Source organism: Chanos chanos, chromosome 13 (genome assembly GCF_902362185.1).
Source record: "Chanos chanos chromosome 13, fChaCha1.1, whole genome shotgun sequence".
NCBI classification, from domain to species: domain Eukaryota; kingdom Metazoa; phylum Chordata; class Actinopteri; order Gonorynchiformes; family Chanidae; genus Chanos; species Chanos chanos.
The window spans coordinates 21,052,044-21,073,223 of record NC_044507.1 but is presented as its reverse complement, the minus strand read 5'-3'; the positions used below and the strand labels follow the sequence as shown (position 1 = coordinate 21,073,223).

At 41.5% G+C, this 21,180-nt stretch overlaps 2 protein-coding genes across 2 annotated transcripts in view; both read left to right on the top strand.

Moving 5' to 3' along the window:
* The first annotated feature begins 1,662 nt into the window (after positions 1-1,662).
* On the top strand, positions 1,663-5,576 carry naa60 (N-alpha-acetyltransferase 60, NatF catalytic subunit). Its single transcript, XM_030790716.1, has 7 exons — positions 1,663-1,818; positions 2,625-2,740; positions 2,856-2,985; positions 3,669-3,765; positions 3,918-4,152; positions 5,083-5,266; positions 5,453-5,576. Exons 2-6 carry the CDS (start codon positions 2,631-2,633, stop codon positions 5,237-5,239), a joined length of 729 nt encoding a protein of 242 aa, XP_030646576.1. The 5' UTR covers positions 1,663-1,818; positions 2,625-2,630; the 3' UTR covers positions 5,240-5,266; positions 5,453-5,576.
* A 2,001-nt stretch (positions 5,577-7,577) lies between these two features.
* carhsp1 (calcium regulated heat stable protein 1) overlaps positions 7,578-21,180 on the top strand; it is a 17,129-nt gene continuing 3,526 nt past the window's right edge. Inside the window, exon 1 of the mRNA XM_030790190.1 lies at positions 7,578-7,747. The gene's annotated coding sequence lies outside the window, so the exon portion shown is untranslated. The remainder of the gene's footprint in view (positions 7,748-21,180) is intronic.

Below are 21,180 nucleotides of genomic sequence, written 5' to 3'. Positions count from 1 at the left end.
ATAACTGGGATTACTTGGGACAGCAGAAGTGATTGACGGCTATGCCTACCACATGCAAAGCGTGTACAGGTGAGAAGAGTCATAAAATGTGCGATTTAAAATTTTTAAAACGGGTAGCATTCTTTTCAAGCCCTGTGCAAACTGTAAGGACTGAAAAGCACCAAATACTGTACTGAACTATGTATGGATGAAAAACATGATTTGAGGGCGAGTCAAAAAGTCAGAAATGTCAGCATTAACAACATTTGTATGTATAAAAATAGCCTACAGAGTAAGACACATATGTCGTTCAGCGTCAGAATCATTCTTTGAAAGTTAACACTGACTGTGTATTTTAAAAATTCTGAGAGGTGGTGAAACGTTTTCTCTCTTAGTTCTCACATACTGAACCTCCATAAACTGCGTGCCGAAGCAGTAAACGAAGTTACTTTGAACGAGTATCAAGTGTTGGGTGTTACGTGCAGTAGCCCAGGAATTAAATGTATCTTGATTACAACACGTTATCTGGATGCAGGCAACAATTTGCACCTGCGCATTCATTTTATTGCGGTGAAACTGGGGTGAAAGCGTTGTAATAGGATAATTCTTCAACTATGGTCCATTTTGGTCTGGAAAATTTTCGCATTTAGCATCTAAGATTTTTTTCCTAATAAAATGCATTGCTATGGTTTATTTCTCAATTCTGTAGAAACACATCCTGATAGTGGCTGTGGTGATTTTGTTAAATGATACATATTTCACTAATATTGAGAGGAAATCGCCATTTCCTGTTGTGGAGATGACTGTTGTGGAAATGACAGTTTGTCATATTTCTTTTAAAATGTCATATGCTATTAATGATATGTTCGTGAAATTGGTCCAGTTATTTTTACATTCATATGAAATATGAGCTGTTTGGAAATGATACCCAAAAAACATATTCTCAACTGAACTCATAATTACCTTGAGTTTTCGTCTTTTTATTACCCCCTATGTAGGTCACTCTTTTCTCCAGCCATGTGTTCCCCTGCTGAGTGGCTGTTGCTATGGTTACCAAGTATACAAACCTTAAAACATGATCCTAGAATTCTATTTTTCCAGTGTGGTGGAAATGACAGTGAACCCAATGGACAGGGTTTCTTTTTATGAAAAATACAAGGAAATTTGAAAAAATACTACAGTACATAATATATTTCATTAAAATAGACATTAATGTCTAATTTGTATTTGAAGTCAACATTATTTCAAAATTAAATTCAAAATAAAGCAGGGTTGAAGGTCCAAAGTCCAGCTTAGGGACAAAGGCAATACAATAAAAACTATACATGAAAGGCCCCTTATTATATAGTAAAATGCATGACTGAGATATATTATTTATTTTTTATAAGTTCCTCTTGGTGTGAAGTAAGTGTTACAAAAATAAAAAGGGAGCAGAGTTGTTTTTTTTTTTTTTTCTTCCAGGGACACAAGAATTACCGCAGTTGAAGAATCACTCAACAATTATTCATCTCATGATAGTGTGTTGGCCGCTGTGTGTTTCTCACAGACACTGTTTGGCAACATCTGTCAGTAGATTTTCCCAAAGCGAGGCCAGGTTCCGGAACACAGCGAAAGCGGAAAAGACTGCTCGTTCGTGAAGTGGTTCTAGCAATAGCTAGCAGGTTACAGCTACATTCCTAATGCAGTACAGAGAAATATACGGGATCCAGCTGAATGTCATATATCCAGCCGAAAATCAAAACTACTATTTATCATCATGCTTCCACTGCAGTGAGCACTTTCTACGGCAATAAAAAGAATATTCGCCAATTCATCCTCTCGCTCAAGCACTGAAATAAGGCAGGTTACCAATTATTTATGACCTCCTTCTGTTCCTAGCTGTTCCTAGCTGTTAGCAACGCTGGCTAATTAGCTACTTATTCTTACTAACCTTTACACGCGCACATATCTCACCCACATAACAGTTTAATTTTATAGTCTGCTAACTGTAACTAAGACTGTCGTAAATATATTTTCTATGATCGTTCTTCTGTATCCTAGTTTTGTGACAGCTAACTCGGAGGCAGCAGGACTAACTCCTCCATAGTAAGGGTGTCGAATGGTAACACGATGTAAACTAGCCGTAGCTCATCGTGGTAGTTAGGTCGCTGCCTAAAACATCACTTACTGTCTTATAGATTACCGTTACTTGTCATTTAAGGGCGGCAGTTTTGCCGATGGCTTAACTTTGTAGGTATTGTAGAGAAATCCCTTTGATTGATGTTAGATAAGTGTCTTCTAGTAAACCGACATAGCTAAAGCTATGTAACATCTCATTCGATTGCTATTTAGCAGTTTGTCGTTGAAAACCAGCAACTGACTGATCGCTGAATATTTTGCTGTCTCGAATGTGTTAAATGGATGGTTTTAAAGTGATAAATTATACATTCAGTTACTCACAATAGCTGTTAGTAAAGGTGTGTTGTTCGTAACTAAATTGTAATAGATCAGTGTTGGTGTGTTTTTGATTATATCGTTGATAGCGTGGATTACGAATCTGTCATATGTGAACTGTCAACACAGTTGTCGCGCTGGATTTATGAACATATGAATAGAAATGAGACGCGTTTACACTGGGATTAAGTTGAAGACTTTTGTGGTTTTAGGTGTGAATGACCGACGTGGTGCCTCCGGCTGCTCTGAGCGAAATCAAACTGCGCCTTCTCTGTCAGGATGACATAGACAGCATTAAACTCCTCTGTGGTGATTGGTTCCCCATTGAGTAAGTATGATAGGTCACACCGTAAAACAAAACTGAACTCAGTTATACCAACATTTGGTCTTTTACAAACTATCTTCTCTCTCCTGCCCCCCCCCCCCTCCTCCTCCTCTCTCAGGTACCCAGACTCATGGTATCACGACATCACCTCCAATAAGAAGTTCTTCTCTCTGGCTGCCACGTTCAGAGGATGCATTGTTGGGATGATTGTGGCCGAAATAAAAGGCCGGACAAAAGTACACAAAGAGGTCAGAGTCCTAACAGAGAGACCTACACAGCATTTACATCTCATTTGCCTTAGGCAGTGTGAATAGCAGCAGTGCTGAGTGACCAGGTAGAGGGACATTTTAAACCTGAAAGTGGGACAGTAAGACAGGCGGATGTGATTCTCACCCTCTATATAAAACCTGTCAGTGGAAACATACTTACCGCGTGTTTACACTGCTCCGGACTGCTTAGATGAAATGGAACACTCTAGACATGCACACAGATCCTTTTCATACAGTGTGTGACCACATACTCCATGTGACCTTTAGGATGGAATAGAAGAGCTTTTCATCGTCACCTTTGAGTCGCTGACTCTTGAGAGTCAGTATTTCCATTATCATACAGGCCATTTGAAATGATCACGCTGGAGACTCCTGCCCCTGTCTTGTGTAGGTCACGGATCCTCCTGAGCAAGCTTGGGAATTTCCCCACCAGCGATCGAGGGGATATTTCTGAGTGTTTGTCTGAGAGCGTGACGTAGCACTCACATGGACGCTGATTTATGAGACAGTGTTTGTTTTTCCTTTAATCTAAGAGAAGGACTGTGCCGTACTCTTATAATCAGAAGCAAAGTTTCTTTACGTTCCTGTAGACTAGTGTTTTGTCCAGCTCTGTGCGGTCAGAGGAGCAGGAAACTTGACTCTCCTGTTTGTCTCTCTCGTAGGATGGGGATATTCTGGCCTCCAGCTTTCCTGTCGACACTCAGGTGGCTTACATTCTGAGTTTAGGAGTCGTGAAGGAGTTTCGCAAACACGGAATAGGTAGGAGATGATTTCAAAGCACCCTTTTTTTTTTTTTTTTGACATGTCTGACTCGTTTTCGAACAGGATTTTTTTTTTCCCCCCCGCTCCGTTCATTTGTGTTGAAATGTGTGTAATTAAACTGTTGTCTCCTCTCTTGTCTTTGATGCCAGGTTCCCTGTTGTTGGACAGCCTGAAAGAACACATCTCCACCACAGCGCAGGACCACTGCAAGGCCATCTACCTACACGTGCTCACCACCAACAACACTGCCATCCACTTCTATGAGAACAGAGACTTTAGACAGCACCACTACCTGCCCTATTATTACTCCATACGCGGAGTGCTGAAGGATGGCTTCACATACGTGCTCTACATTAACGGCGGTCACCCGCCCTGGACTATCTTATATCCTTCTGATGGCGCCTCTAACCCCCCCCCCCCCCCGTCTGTCTTCTCTCGTCTGTCACTCTCATATTGAAATCACGAGGGTAGGGAGTTGGACGTAATATTAGGGAGGTTAATTGAGGGTTCGCTTAGCGCCAGTGTTTTTTTTTCGGGGTCCCGTGGGACGCTGAGGGAGTCATTCTGTGTGGTCCAGCCAAAAGAGCGGAGAGAGCAGAGAAAACGGGAGATTGTGGAGCCTCTGTTATTGTGGCTGACTGTTGATGTCACACGTTGAGTTTGTACCGAAGACAAACATGTCTCGGAAACCAGAGCCAGTATTCATGCAAACTAAACCACGGCTCGTGCATTGCATAGTTTTATATATTCATATTTGTAGGTTTCATAGTTTACATATTCATGTTTGTACGTTTCTTTATGTGGCCATGTTTTACATATGCATATTTGAACATTTCTAAATGTGGCCATGTTCTGTTGGTCCTTTTGTGTTAACAATGTAACTGACTCTGAATCAGTCACATGCATGTTTGGTCTCACTGCAGCTTTAAAGGTCCAATCAAGCAGATTTTCATTGGCAGAATTCTCCATTCTAAGCATTGCCGTTAATACTAGCGCAGCTGTCTTGCATGGCAGATAAACAGAGACGGGTTTTAACATGTCCTCGTTAGAGATCAATCCATCACAGTGGAAATACAACAAATTACACAGGAGTTTGTTTAAACATAACAATAACAGTGTTTACACAACGAAACACAATGATACAAGGAAAAATAACGATGTTTTTCAAAAGCATGTCGGTTTGCATTCTTTTGGGTGAGAGAGCTAGTTTAAAACACCCTGATATCTCAAAATCAAACGCCATGTTATCTCTCTGATAGGAACTTTTTAAAAACACATTTCAAATGTCCGATTTATCCTTGACTTGGTCTGTACTGACTATATCCATCATATAGGCTCTGCCCTGGCCAGCCTGAGTCCCTGCTCCATCCCTCAGCGGCTGTACCGCCAAGCACACAGCCTTCTCCGTAGCTTCCTGCCCTGGTCGGGCATCTCCTCCAAGACCGGCATCGAGTACAGCAGGACCATGTGAAGGATGCCAGTCCCCCATCCCTGCATGGTGGGCATACACACACACACACACACACACACACACTCGCCGTTTCCTCCCCTTCACTCTCTAACCTCAGCCGTTGTCTTACCACAGCAGCCCACACTGTACACGCTGGACCTCTGTGTGCCCTCTGCTACACTCATGTCTCCACCCTTCTGTGTTTGTGTGTTTGTTTTTCTGTTTGTTTACCAGGACTGGAGGATGAGTGGAGCAGCCAGGGGCTGATCATGGAGTCCAGTGACTGGCATTGTAGACAAAGGCATTCTTCTTTTCTTCTCTCCCTGCAGCCACAGACAATGTAATATATCTGTACATTATAAATCTTTCTATCTCTATCTTTCTCTATATCTCCCTCTCTCTCTAAATATATATATATATATATCTATATCTATATATACACATACATTCTAATTAATATATAAGTGACCCTCTGAATGGAGACTTTCCAGTCAGCTTCATGCCTGTAATTTCCTGCTCCCTCCCAGATTTTGAAGTTGATAGATTTTATGCGTGTCTGTTAATTAAGAGGTTAAGGAGACTGACCATAGCAGCAGTGCGTTTCCCATCGGGATGCTCTGTCGATTGAGAGACACCCTGATGCATGTGTCAAGCTGTCGTCATTCAGTCTGTCTCTGGATTACTGGCACTTTGACACAGGACAAGATCTTCCTTTCTTTTTTTTTTTTTTGGATATGTAATTCTTCTTCCTTTTTTTTTTTTTGCATAATGCAAAAGTTTTTAATTGGGTTTGTACCAAGGCAGCGAATGTAATGTAATGTAGAAGTAAAACAGCCCTAAAATGGATTTTACTGAAATCACAGAATGTGTTCCTGTTGACTAGATTTTTTCTCTTTTTAAACTCTAAAGATGTGGTCACTATGGAAATGATTCAGCCTCGTTTTAGCTACCATAAACTCCACCACTCGCATGTAGCACTGTGCTTGGACAGGCCCAGTGTATTCATGTGTTTGTTTTAGGAGAGAAGGTGAATGTAATGAACAGTATGGTGGAATTAAAGGAACTCTACCTAAAACTAGGGATCTACTCATAAAATAAAGAAATAAAACACTGTGTGGCATGGTGATGCCAGGCAGAAACGAATGACATCAGAGGGGTCTTCTGAATCTCATGTCTCTGTTTTCGTTTTTGTGTTTGTTTTCCAATTTTATTAGGCTACCTTTAAATTAGTGATCAGATAAGGTAAATCCAGTCATGCTACCTTTTTTTGGGGGGGGGGGGGGGGGGATTTTATTGAATATGGAATTCCACCGGACAAAGTGCATCTGTCGAAGGTGTGACTGTTTTGAATTATGGTGACAGTTGGTATTGAATACCAGTGCTCTGCATGGCACCTGAGGTTTTGGTCCACAGATTATGGATGAAACAGCTGTACTCACTCACCCTCTGTCTTAGTAGAAAAGTGATGTAGAAATAATGGCCACATTGCCGAGTGTTATCGTCTGTGAATGAAGGGTCAATGAAGGTTTATGTCTTCACTCTGTTGACAGTCTGTTTGCTTAAATGTGAGCTACTCAAATACAATTTTGTCCCATTTGAAATGTTCTATTCATTTCAGTGTTTTAATTTATGGTTATGAATGCACCTTTTTTTTTTTTCTTTTTTTTTTTAGAAATGTTATGCAACCTTTCAGAGGCTGTCATTGTTTATGTGGTGAGCAATCATCACATTTGTAACTGATGTTGAATCTTGTTATTAAAAAAAGGGATTTTTTTCTTGGGGTCATTGAGGTTAACGATTTTACATCAGATGGAAATCTCTCCTCCGTCTGTGATGCTCGTGTACAGTGACATGGTACAGCCCAGTGAAATGGCGCCCTCTGCTGTTCATTGTACGCACTTGGGGAACATACTGTATTTGCATGACTACAAACTGAATTCATAACAAAACAATGGTGCAATTAATTGTATTGTTTTAGTACCTGATACACACAAAGAAACTATGTATGTCCTTTGTTTCTCTCTAGTTTACAGTCCTTGGTCTTTTTGTAACCGGCACATGTTTTGACCTCTCTAGCATTTCAGTAAGGTTAAGGTGTACAACACAACATAGCTCTCACCCTTTTTGTACTCCATCCATTTGATGTCTATGTTTTGAACTGACCCGTATATGATAAATCATAAAATAAACTTATAAAAGAAATCATAATTTTCTTGAATCGGATCATGTGTATTGTGTCGCGACTCAAATGTAATGATTAGATAATCATTCAATAGTTGGGTACTTACGGTAACAGACACTTCATGATGTCATTTCGGTGGAACCGAAATAGACACGCCCATTCGGACACGGGTTGGGGTTTGATCGGTGATAGTGCCAAAGATAAGCTCAAAAATATTCAAGTGATCTATCGAGGTAAAGCGAGTTTGAAAATAACAGGTTTCTGCTCTCTGATTTCCTGGAGTTTGTCGTCCCGATAAGTTCACTTTCCTGCTGCTCTTGCTAATTCCTCGTCGAAGTTGTGTAAAGGTGAGTGATGCTTTACAACACACTCGGACGCCTTTAGGACAATTCTGAAGTGACTTAATGATTTTGCTGAAAGTGTAAACTGTTATAGAAAGCTAAGAACGACGTGCGTAGGAAGTCTTTCATGCAAGCGATTTACATATATAAAGTAATCATGTTACATTTTTACACTTGTATACCCCCCCCCCTCCTCCTCCGACTTCATCCACTGATACATGTGAAAACGAACGAACCTGGAAAAAAAAGGTGTTTGTATGAAACAGTTTTATAGTGTTTAGTGATGACATAATGGCAGATGTTTTGCCACACTGGGCTACTACAAATGCATTTAAAACCAGACGCGAGTGATGGGCACTTCCTTGGATCGAAGCTTTACAGCACTTTCGTTTTTTTCGGATTTATTTTCGAAGGACTGTGAAACAAATCGCATCACGTTAGATAAACGGCAGTTAAAAGGGACCGAAACTTTGTTTTACCTAGTCGCTTAGAGAAACTTAATTTTCAAAAGGCAAGGGAGGAGTCATTCTGTATGGAAAAGTACGCAAAGTGAAACAATCTTTGTATAGCCTTGACGGGAAGACCGCGGGAGATCAATGCACAAAAGGTTTTTGGAAACCTTTGAATAACATGTACCAATGACTAGGGAACAGTATGCATTTGGAACATTGACAATCGCGAAACATGACTGATAGGCAAGGCTGTCGTGCAATTAACGTATTGCTGGTGTTTGAGACATGCCAAGCATTTCAGAAAAGACGTCAAGTACTTCTGCCAAACTGTGAGCCAGCTTGTGCATAGTCCACTCTGTGACCAGTGGGGTCCGCAGCACATCTAGGTTTTCACAGCAATTCATAGTCTAAAAACTTTGCTTTTTTGAATGAAGAATTGTCCAGCTATTGAAATCTGTAATCTTACAAGGCATTTTAGCAGCAAAGGATAGAACAGGTTTGACGGTTCAGATGTGAGTAAATTAACTCACAGGGTTAAGGACTTTGAAGCATAACATTGATTTTACAGACAACGTTTGACATGACCATATTGAGGAATACTGCAGTGTCGACAGTCTAGTCTTCCATAGGCTATTGGACTACTGACGCTCCGCTTTGTTTGTTTGGTTCGCAACATACCCCTACGTTTCAGTAAGATATGGTTGTATGTGGAGATTTGGTTTTCTTTGAAGTGTCTTTCGCGTCGTTCTGTCTTGGCTTATGTAAAACGGGTAATGTATATGAGCCCAGTGGACAAGTGGAACAAAAGCCGGGAGGAAAAACAGGCCCACCTAGAAGAATGGAAATCCGTAGGCCTAGGCATCTCCAGAGGAAGGTGTTGGATTACACCCGTACATTTTGTATCTACTACAGTCTGTGCGTCCCGCTGAATCACAGGTCTTATCAGTTTACCCACATAGTGCCTGTTCACCCTTGCCTAGCTTAATCTGGAGAGGGATAATAGGACAGAGTTTGCAATGCAGATGAATTACTCAATACTTGCAATTTCGTAAACATTTGTAAGAAAGGTCAGTGGTTGAGAATCAGCCCCCCCCCCTCGGAAAAAAGAGCAGGAAAATGACAGTTAATAGTGTCCATGAACAAATGCTTTGTTTTTAGAGTACAACTCAGCAGTGCATTTCACTCTTTCCTGTATTATGTTACAGAAGCTTTTTTCCCCTAATCTGTTATCGACGGCAAATGGGAAAAATCATGAATTATTGTGACTATTTGGAGTGAAAACCTCCTCTTCACAGGAAATGGTGGGGCCGAGGGGGTCTGCCTGTCTGTCTGTCATTACAGAAGTCCAGTTCAAATGATAGTGGAGCCCTCGTCCCTGTCTGTCTGTCTGTCTGTCATTACAGAAGTCCAGTTCAAATGATAGTGGAGCCATCGTCCCTGTCTGTCTGTCTGTCTGTCTGTCATTACAGAAGTCCAGTTCAAATGATAGTGGAGTTGATAGTGACGGGTAAAGCCAGACTCCGTGTATGAGTCACTATAACTGTGGACTACCCCACGGCTCTGGCCTTCGAGCATAGCAGTCAAGGATGTTTGACTAATATGATTCTCAATTTTGGTCCATTTCTATGGAGCTCCCTGTGCATTACACATTATAGTTTCTCCCAGAACAAGTACATGTGATTCAGCTCCATCAACCGACAGTCAGAGCTTTAAATAGCTGAAGTAGGTGCGCTTGAGAGAGGCCAGACCGGACCTGCTGAAGACCGAGGGCCTGGAAAGTTAAACTGGGAATCACTGCATTTTGTCCAAGCTTGATATCATAGGCTCACAGAGAGTGTTTGATTGCTATAAATGTTGTACAGTCGCACCTATTATTACTTTAGCTACTGTAGTAAACCCATTAGTGACTGAAATGGTGAACTCGGGGCTTTGGTAAATAGTTGCACAGATGATCCGAAAAAAACGCTGAGTGTGCATAACCTTAGGTGAAACATTAAGTATTAAAACAGATTTTAAACAGACAAGAGCTGACCACAGGCGTGTGCTGTGCCGTTTGGACGCGCACAGACACAACAAACTGAACATCTGCTCGCCCATCACTACAACACGTTTGAACTGCTAATCACCTTCAGGTAATGAAAAAAAAAAAAAGAAAGAAATAATCCAGACACTGAAGATAATGAAACGACAAGATGGATATTAGTCTTGGGGAAGGGCCTTTGTAGACAGAACTGTTCTTAGAAGACTATGCTTTGAAATTCAAATAAGACTTTGTGTTTGGACGTTCAAAGCACTTTGATAGAGTGCAGTTCATTTTAGTTTATTCAGTTCCTCAAGTGACTTACTTGTCAGGTTCCTGCCTAGACTCAAAACACAATTTTGTAGGAAGATAATTCATACTATAAGCCCCCCCTATCCCCCTCCCCCCACCCTGCCATCAACAGCTTTGTTGTTTTAAAATGACAATTTGCAAGTGGCTGCTATGATAGAAAAGCCAGGTGAGTTTGCTCAGGAGCAGCTGTGTGCTCTTTAAAGTCAATTTAAGAATGATGAAAATGTTCATTTTCCACCTAAGCTGCCTGTTTGGATACAGCACATTTTAAAAACGTTGGGTTTCCCTCTAAAAGCAATGACTTTGAATTTTCAGCTCCTACTCTCCATTTATCTCCCTTATACACCCATTAGCCAATCAGAACCAAGGGGGCTTGGTCATTTCAGTCAGCAGGGAGAGCGGTCTCTTGCAATTCAGATTTATTTATTTTTATTTTTTTTGGAGGTAATAGACATAATGCCTGTAAATGAGTAATACTTCCCTTTTTTTGTAGAATACACATGGTTGCTGGTGAAACCATAAACTTTCCACAGTATATTTGCTTAAGAGAACCAACATGTGATCTGGATTTAGTCAAATGTTTCAAAGTCCCTCGGTGACGTAATATGGCTTATTTGATCTAGACAATTTGGTGCGACTCGCGTCATAGTTAGAAGAACAAACTCTGAGTGGAATTTATGTTGCAGTGCTGTTGCACCATAGGTACTAAAACATATTTCCACTTTTTTTTTTTTCACACTCTCATTTTTCTTTATGTGTATACGCTTGGTGTTTTTTTTCTTTTTTTTTTTTTTTTTTTTGTCCTACCTTTTATTTTTAGGTCAGTGGTTTTTCTGCCAGGCTTCAGACCTAGATCTCGCCACTGATATACCGCGCTGTTTTCACACTACAGTCTTTTAAATGTTTTTAGCCCTTTGAGGTTTAGCACATTGTCTTTAATTGTGTGACTGTACACCTCGTATTGTTGTAACTGTCTGGTTCTCACCTGCGGTTAATTGGACTATTTATTTATTTGTGCACTAGCTTTGGGCTTAAGGCTAATTTGATAGCTCAGTGCTAGTCCATGGCCCAGTGCTAATCTAGTAGTCCCTTCCTCTGTTCACCAAGTCAAATGAAACAGACGCGTTCTTTCTTACGCCTTATACAACTCTTAAGAAAGTCACCAGTGCAGCCGGAAACAAAGGCTTTCATGGTTTTAGTGAAGCTGGATTCTCTTTTCACTCCCATGGAATATTCCATCGCTTTCACTGTCACACCGATGCCCTCTGCCCCCGTTTTTATGCTCTCGCTACAAAACACAACTGTTGCTTTGCACGTTAGCGGCTTGTGTTGAGTGATTAGAGACACATCAGAGCTGTGAGGAGGAAGCAGTGGTGCCACCTCGGAATGCGTCTTTTCCTCGTCCTAACCAGCGAACAGGATTACCTGTCTCTAAACCCACGACCTTCTCCTTTCCTGCGCCTATTGTTTCGCCCCAAGGTCCCCTGTGCAGAATGTCTCCTTTGTGTGACCCCCCCCCCCCCCTTTACTTGTCCATTTTATGCATTTAATATGTTCATATTTCAGGGGTGTGGGTCACCATGGTGATAGACTAGGCTCTGGAAGTCCTTTTCTGTGGTTCGACGGTTAGAGTGTGTATATACTGTGGTATGACCTGCAGTTTATTTATTTGTAATTTCCCTAGCTTTTGCTGTGTTCAGCATCTCTGTGAGTGTAAAGTTATGTCTCGTCCAACAGCCACGGGAACGAACCACCTGGAGCTCCTTAATGTTTGTCCAGCAACGGGGAGAAAAAAAGTATCTGTTGAAGAAATAAACATGTGCAAGCCTTTATTGATGGTACAGTCTGAATGCATGTTCTACAGCCGTGAGGACTCTTACATTTACCACAGTGAATGTAGAAAAACAGTGTTTGGCTCTCTTCCTGTAATCTGAGATGGTTCAAAATGAGACAGTGTTGCCACGGCTGGAATGTCAGGTATATGTATTCACCGAAAACAAGAAAACAAGAGCTTGTTGGTGGTTGAAAGCGTCTGCTGGGTTTTCCAAAGAAGTATTAGACCTAATGGCTCCGAAAAAGTGACAAATTTACACCCGTCTGAACATGCCCTGTTCACTCTTTTATGTCTTTTTCTTCTAAAGAGTGAGGGATCAAATGCAAATAAACAGTTATGAAACATTTAAATCGTCGACAAAAAAGAGACTTGCGCTGAATAACAAGTGAGCTACTGTTAAAATTTTGCCTGACTTTTATTCTTCAAGTTTTGACATGTAAGAAGCACAAAAGAAAAAAAAACAAGTAGTCAGTTGACCAGAACCTGTGTGAGAGGGCGTTTATGGGAGAAGGGCTGTGCTTGAGAGGAGCCCAGGTTTTTTCTCCCTCCTTTAAGTGCAGCCCAAGGCGACATCCAGCCCGCAGTCACATGCCTGTTTGCATTGATGGAGCTCCTCCTTTCGGTAGACCTGTGTCGTTGGACTGCTTGCCGCTGGAGACAGACCTGCCTCAGCTGACGGGGAATCAGTTATACAATCACTGGTCGGAAGGTGTACCAGTTAATATACCTCAAAATGCTTGTTTTGGTGGCTTTTTTTTTTTTCTTTACTCGGAAGACCCAGTGTTTGTGCTTTCTCTGTTTGATTTATAGATGATTTAGTACTCAGAGTTACTGCACTGTTTGTTTTCATGCATTCTAGTACTAGCATGTGGAACAGAGGGGCAGTTTATAGCTCCGCTGTCAGTGGAAACTGTTGTTTTTCGACCCCTGTGAAAACGAGCTTTTTGTGTGGAGTGTTTTTATCGTGAGCTGTGGTCTGTTTTTGCTCACAGTCATGTTTCTCTCACAGTGTCTATCCATTTAGCCTGTTTTCCCCTGAGTGCCTGCAGACATGAGCAGACGTGCTGGGTTATTCACTCACACGGCTCTGGGTGGGTGGACCACGCCACGCGAGGCCTGTGACAAAAGTCTCTCTCCTTTTCCTCTCATCTCCAATGCCCCTTTCATTCTCCGTGTGTCATCTTTTACTGTTTTACCCAGACTTTGGGTTTCGCTCTGTAATAAGACACCATCTCTAGTCTCGTGCTGCTCAATCTGATCCAGATAGTTTGTGTGTGTGAGTATCTGTTTCGGTCCAATAAGATGTTTATGAATTTTGATTACGTATTTGTTTACTTTTTTTTGCTTAACCGGAATGTGGAAAGTAATATGTCTGTGTTTGTTGCAGTGTGATATTTAGGAACTGATTTGTCAGAATGTATTTTGTATATGTTTTGTATATGTAATTTTGTATTTGTTTTGAGACTGTGTAGTGGCAGTGGCGGGGGGGGGGGGATTGATTATCTCCACAGTAATCGGGATAGAGGGGAGCTAATCGTTTTTCAGTCACAGGACAGCTTATGATTGATGGTCAGTGAGAATAAATAAAAGAGACCATCTTAGGAGCAAGTTTGTCTGTAACGTGGATCCGTTTGATAAATTACAACCGCCCAAGTAAGCCGCAAATTCTGTCTTCCTTTTTCTCTTTTTTCTTTTTTTTGTGTTTTAAAGACATTAGGTGTCTCTACAATGACATTTGAGTAGAGGACATTGAATGTTTGTGTCCAGACCTTCGTATGAACAGTGGTGTCAGCAGAGACAGATTGACTCCTGCAGGGCAGTGTGTGTACACAGTGTCTTTAATGGTTGCAGTCTTCTGTAAACTGGTGGAGTCTCTAGAATGTGACCCAGCTCAGGCAGATGTTCCTGTAGCCTGGGAGCAGGATGTGCAGATGGTGGGAGTTTCAGTTCTTCCTTTCATTCCGTTTATTAAGCACTGTCTTTTTTCATACGCCACTCTGTTCTACCTCAGGCTTTCCTTCCAGACCCCAAGCACTGCTTAATGCTCTGAATGACTTTCTTTCCTTCTTTCTTTCTTTCTTTCTTTCTAAAACATGGACCCATCACACCATGGAGTCATGTCTCTCTGATTGGAGCAGGCAGTCTTGGCTATTCCTGTCTGTGGATACCTCACGACCACTGGAGCACGAGACAGCTCGACCAATAGGAACCCTTGTTTACCATTTGAGGGATGTTGTTATTCTAGCTTACACATTCTAGAACACAACAGCCAGAAAGCATTCCCACAAAATCCATTTTTTTGTCTCAAGTTGAACCACTGCCCCTGTTTTGCTTTTGTAAACCCTCTATTATCCAAAATTGTTTTGAAACCTGTTGTTTATCCAGTAGGTGTTCAATATGATTAGAGTTAATGGACTCCATTTTCCTAATAACAAACTGAATGTGGACAAACAGATTGGACAACGTCTAACACCACTACAGATAATTCACAGCCTTTAGTTTCATCTTGTCCATGATTAGTGGTCACTTATGTAAGACATGCTTGCAGTAAAGAATCTCCACCTTCAGCTAAATAAAGAAATGTCTCATTCCATCTGTTCCAGAGACTTCAGTGAAATCCAACTCAAAACACACTCAACACTCAACACACCCTGTACTGAAGCTGCAGAGAAGCTTTGGAGATACAGTCCTGTTTTGGCTTTGGAAAGTAAAATTTAGGTGTTAAATGTGAAAATCCAGTGTACCACAGTCTTTGAGCAGCAGAAAAAGCATTGTCCATTTGAGCGTATGAAATTGTCTTCTGTGGAGGCCAGGAGGCACTTTGAAACCGGTAATTCTATCGATTGGTCAGTGGGAATGTGAGTAGTGAACAGCGTCTGGGAATGGCAGGGTGTGACTTCACTCAGAAAGCTGTTTCACCCCTGATACTTCACAGGAAGGGAGGTGAAACGATTTCCTGTCGTACTTTTTAACTTCAGTCTGGATTATATTTGGACTGTCCTGCCTGTTGGCCCATTTAAATGGACATGGAGAGTGAATATTGCCGATATGTTTTGCCATAGAAAGTTCCAGTGTGTATCAAAATGTTAAAATGGGATTCAGTTCCTTAGAACTCCTGTCATATTATATTCGAGACCAAATCAAGGTCTCATTAAAATTAAAAACAGACAAACAAAAAAAAGATTGCCCTACCCTTCGCTTGCGAGTGCCCTCAGCAGTTGGTGCTCTGGTGAGGCCTCTTTGGGTTGCACGACGGGCATACAATGTGCTTTAGTGGTCCTATTGTGTTTGGCGAGGTCTAGCCCTGTTTGGCAGAATCATTTGTCTGTGTCAGCTCGGTTTTCAATAGCGAGCTTTGGTTGGAAGCCGCGACGGTGGAAAATTCTGTCAGGGCTGTCACTGCCCTCAGGTTAACGGGGTGGGGGGGTGGGGGGTGGGGGCTCCTCCAAAGGCAGGGAACAGCAAGGCTTGGTCATCTAAAGAGTTTCCCCATCAACTGCTCACTGCTCTCCTGCATTTCAAAGACCAAGATTTCAGCCTAACAAAATAGACATAAGTGGTTGAACTGTAACACCCCCCACCCCCCCACCCCATTATACACAATACGTTAGTACATTATACACAATATGTAAGTACATTTTTTTTATATTTTTATATGTCTCGTTCTAATCCATTTTCTTGTTTCCTCCAGATTGCATAATGCGTTTTGTTTACTTTTTTTTTCTCCCAAATTGAAATTTGCCATTTCCGCTGTGCTAACTCTGCTGATGAATGGAGTAAATCTCTAGTAATGCGTAAGAGGCCCATGTGAAAGCGTCGTTTTCTTGAGTAGATTATTGAAGTAACTTTATCTTTCTGATGGTGTCCCTCTCCTCTGGCTAGATTGGCTGGATTAAACCAGATTGAAGTGTTTACAAAGCAGGAGTTAGAACAGGCACAGAGATGCCCATCCATCCATGTACCCCCCCCCTTCTCTCTCTCTCTCTCTCTCTGTGTCTCAGAACAAAAGCAGAGGCATAATTGTGCCTGGCTTTTAAAGGCTTTCTGCTTTCATCACAGTTTAGCGCTCACCCTTGGCAAATGCAATATCTGACAGTAAAAAGCTATGATTGGACTGAATGATGTAATCTATTTTCAAGGCACAAAACAACAACAACAACAAAGAAACAAAACCAGACAAAAAAAAAATGGGGAGGGTTCTCATTTTGGGACTTTTGATTGGTGTTGCCATGGCGCGGAGGCTCCGAGAATGCCATTTAGTACGAACCCGACAGGGTTTCTGTGAAAAAAATGTTTTGTTGGTAAAGTCATCAGATCTCATTTCCAGCTTCTGAATGTGGGAACGTCTATCAGCTCAGCGGCTCCCGTCGGGCCGTGATGCGTAGGCAGAGCTCCGTAATTGCTTGGAGGAGTGATGTGGTTGTGGGAGAGAGTGTTGGGTAGTGCAGGGGCATGTGTCTGATTAGGAATTCACTGGTGTCCCTGCAATGATTAACACAGCCTCCCACCTCAGACCGTGGCTCACGTTAACATCCTGTGTTTCCTCAGAACCGTCTCGGCCCGGGTCGAAGGCCTGCCCTCCTGGGCCATTGGAGAGATGGGAGCGTTTGCGCCTCGGTCCTTTCCGTGGGCCGGACTCGGGCAGCGGCAGACAGGGGTCATTTCCTGTGTAGTTAGGGAGGTGCAATCTCATTTAGTGTCCGGTCTAAATGGCCAGACATGGGCGTGGGTCATGTACTGCTGCTGTTGGAAAGGGGTTGCAATGGTCACTTATCACCAGCCCGATCAACAGGGAGATTTTATTACTGACGAAAGAGTGAACTTCCACTGCCATTTGCTTACCATTGAACAGTACCTCATAAAATGTGTGTGTGTGTGTGTGTGTGTGTGTGTATATACATATACATATACATACATACATATACACACACACACACACACACACACGATATATTTACTGTACATATATGTGTATATATACTCATTACATATACATATATATTCACCATGGAACAGCACTCCATTAAATAGCATATATATTTACCATAGAGCAGCACTTTATAAAACATCATACAGAGGAAAAGCACTGTACTGCTTCTTGTAAAACCCCTTATCCGCGGGTTCTGCATCCGCGGATTTAACCAACTGCAGATTGAAAAAAAAAAAAATCCAGAAATTTCCAAAAGCAAAACTGAATTTGCCACGCGCCGAGCTCTAGGCTGAATCCACGTGAATGAAGTGATGTGTGGGCATACCCTGCTGTAGCCTCCCGTCATCTCACAGACCCTCAGTCTCTCTCCAGTCATCTCACAGACCCTCAGTCTCTCTCCAGTCATCTCACAGACCCTCAGTCTCTCTCCAGTCATCTCACAGACCCTCAGTCTCTCTCCAGTCATCTCACAGACCCTCAGTCTCTCTCCAGTCATCTCACAGACCCTCAGTCTCTCCCCTGTCATCTCACACACCCTCAGTCTCTCTCCAGTCATCTCACAGACCCTCAGTCTCTCTCCAGTCATCTCACAGACCCTCAGTCTCTCTCCAGTCATCTCACAGACCCTCAGGCTCTCTCCAGCCATCTCACAGACCCTCAGGCTCTCCCCAGTCATCTCACAGACCCTCAGTCTCTCTCCAGTCATTCCACAGACCTTCAGTCTCTCTCCAGTCATTCCACAGACCCTCAGTCTCTCCCCAGTCATCTCACAGACCCTCAGTCTCTCTCCAGTCATCTCACAGACCCTCAGTCTCTCTCCAGTCATCTCACAGACCCTCAGTCTCTCTCCAGTCATCTCACAGACCCTCAGTCTCTCTCCAGTCATCTCACAGACCCTCAGGCTCTCTCCAGCCATCTCACAGACCCTCAGTCTCTCCCCAGTCATCTCACAGACCCTCAGTCTCTCTCCAGTCATCTCACAGACCCTCAGTCTCTCTCCAGTCATCTCACAGACCCTCAGTCTCTCTCCAGCACTCACTGTTTGAGCATTGTTCACCTCGTGTCTCGTTCATTCGCTACTTGTGTTTTAAAAAAAAAAAAAAAATTCTTTATTTATAATTATATTTTCTATATGGACTTGTATGTTTTATTCTATGTATTTCTCTTTCAGGTCATGAAACGAAAGCAATCTGATCTGCAAGTGTTGAAAGAAAAAAAAATGTTATGTCACTGATGTATATTATGTAGTTAGGCCTACGATGGTTGCGTCTGAACATGCATAGACTTTTTTTTTCTTATGATTATTCCCAAAACAATACAGTATAACAACTACTTCCACAGCATTTACATTGTATTAAGTACTATAAGTAATCAAGAAGTGATTTAAAGTACACGGGAGAATGTGTGTAGGTTATATGCAAATACTGCTCTATTTCATATAAGGGACTTGAGCATGCGCGGATTCTGGTATCCGTGGGATGTCCTGGAACCAGTCCCCCCGCGGCGACGGGTGGCCGACTGTCCTGTATTTATCACTGTCATTATACTTTAAGCATATGTTTAGCTCATGTGTGGATACTGAACCATTTGAAAAGGCTTTGCTCAGAAAACATCATCTGCAATGTAGATTTAGTGCTCTTAGCGCCAGAATTGCCAGAGTTTAATTATTAGGCAAATGAATTTTAGTTATATATTTGACTTCTGAACTGAAATGAGTAGCACTGATGGTATTTTCAGTTGATTATTGGACGGTTCATAGAGATAGTTGGACTTTGGTTTGTGAGATTTCTGATTGGTACTTTAAGCCTCTGTTTAGGTTTGTGAAATGTCTGATTGGTACTGTAAGCGTATGTTTAGGTTTGTGAAATTTCTGATTGGTACTGTAAGGGTATGTTTAAGTTTGTGAAATTTCTGATTGGTACTGTAAGCGTATGTTTAGGTTTGTGAAATCTCTGATTGGTACTGTAAGGGTATGTTTAGGTTTGTGAAATGTCTGATTGGTACTGTAAGCATATGTTTAGGTTTGTGAAATGTCTGATTGGTACTGTAAGCGTATGTTTAGGTTTGTGAAATCTGATTGGTACTGTAAGCGTATGTTTAGGTTTGTGAAATCTCTGATTGGTACTGTAAGGGTATGTTTAGGTTTGTGAAATGTCTGATTGGTACTGTAAGGGTATGTTTAGGTTTGTGAAATGTCTGATTGGTACTGTAAGCGTATGTTTAGGTTTGTGAAATCTCTGATTGGTACTGTAAGCGTATGTTTAGGTTTGTGAAATGTCTGATTGGTACTGTAAGCGTATGTTTAGGTTTGTGAAATGTCTGATTGGTACTGTAAGGGTATGTTTAGGTTTGTGAAATGTCTGATTGGTACTGTAAGCATATGTTTAGGTTTGTGAAATGTCTGATTGGTACTGTAAGCGTATGTTTAGGTTTGTGAAATGTCTGATTGGTACTGTAAGCGTATGTTTAGGTTTGTGAAATCTCTGATTGGTACTGTAAGGGTATGTTTAGGTTTGTGAAATGTCTGATTGGTACTGTAAGCGTATGTTTAGGTTTGTGAAATGTCTGATTGGTACTGTAAGCGTATGTTTAGGTTTGTGAAATGTCTGATTGGTACTGTAAGCGTATGTTTAGGTTTGTGAAATGTCTGATTGGTACTGTAAGCGTATGTTTAGGTTTGTGAAATGTCTGATTGGTACTGTAAGCGTATGTTTAGGTTTGTGAAATGTCTGATTGGTACTGTAAGCGTATGTTTAGGTTTGTGAAATGTCTGATTGGTACTGTAAGCGTATGTTTAGGTTTGTGAAATGTCTGATTGGTACTGTAAGCGTATGTTTAGGTTTGTGAAATCTCTGATTGGTACTGTAAGGGTATGTTTAGGTTTGTGAAATGTCTGATTGGTACTGTAAGCGTATGTTTAGGTTTGTGAAATCTCTGATTGGTACTGTAAGGGTATGTTTAGGTTTGTGAAATCTCTGATTGGTACTGTAAGGGTATGTTTAGGTTTGTGAAATGTCTGATTGGTACTGTAAGGGTATGTTTAGGTTTGTGAAATGTCTGATTGGTACTGTAAGCGTATGTTTAGGTTTGTGAAATGTCTGATTGGTACTGTAAGGGTATGTTTAGGTTTGTGAAATGTCTGATTGGTACTGTAAGCGTATGTTTAGGTTTGTGAAATGTCTGATTGGTACTGTAAGGGTATGTTTAGGTTTGTGAAATCTCTGATTGGTACTGTAAGCGTATGTTTAGGTTTGTGAAATCTCTGATTGGTACTGTAAGCGTATGTTTAGGTTTGTGAAATCTCTGATTGGTACTGTAAGCGTATGTTTAGGTTTGTGAAATCTCTGATTGGTACTGTAAGGGTATGTTTAGGTTTGTGAAATCTCTGATTGGTACTGTAAGGGTATGTTTAGGTTTGTGAAATCTCTGATTGGTACTGTAAGGGTATGTTTAGGTTTGTGAAATCTCTGATTGGTACTGTAAGCGTATGTTTAGGTTTGTGAAATGTCTGATTGGTACTGTAAGGGTATGTTTAGGTTTGTGAAATGTCTGATTGGTACTGTAAGCGTATGTTTAGGTTTGTGAAATCTCTGATTGGTACTGTAAGGGTATGTTTAGGTTTGTGAAATCTCTGATTGGTACTGTAAGGGTATGTTTAGGTTTGTGAAATGTCTGATTGGTACTGTAAGGGTATGTTTAGGTTTGTGAAATCTCTGATTGGTACTGTAAGGGTATGTTTAGGTTTGTGAAATGTCTGATTGGTACTGTAAGCGTATGTTTAGGTTTGTGAAATGTCTGATTGGTACTGTAAGCGTATGTTTAGGTTTGTGAAATCTCTGATTGGTACTGTAAGCGTATGTTTAGGTTTGTGAAATGTCTGATTGGTACTGT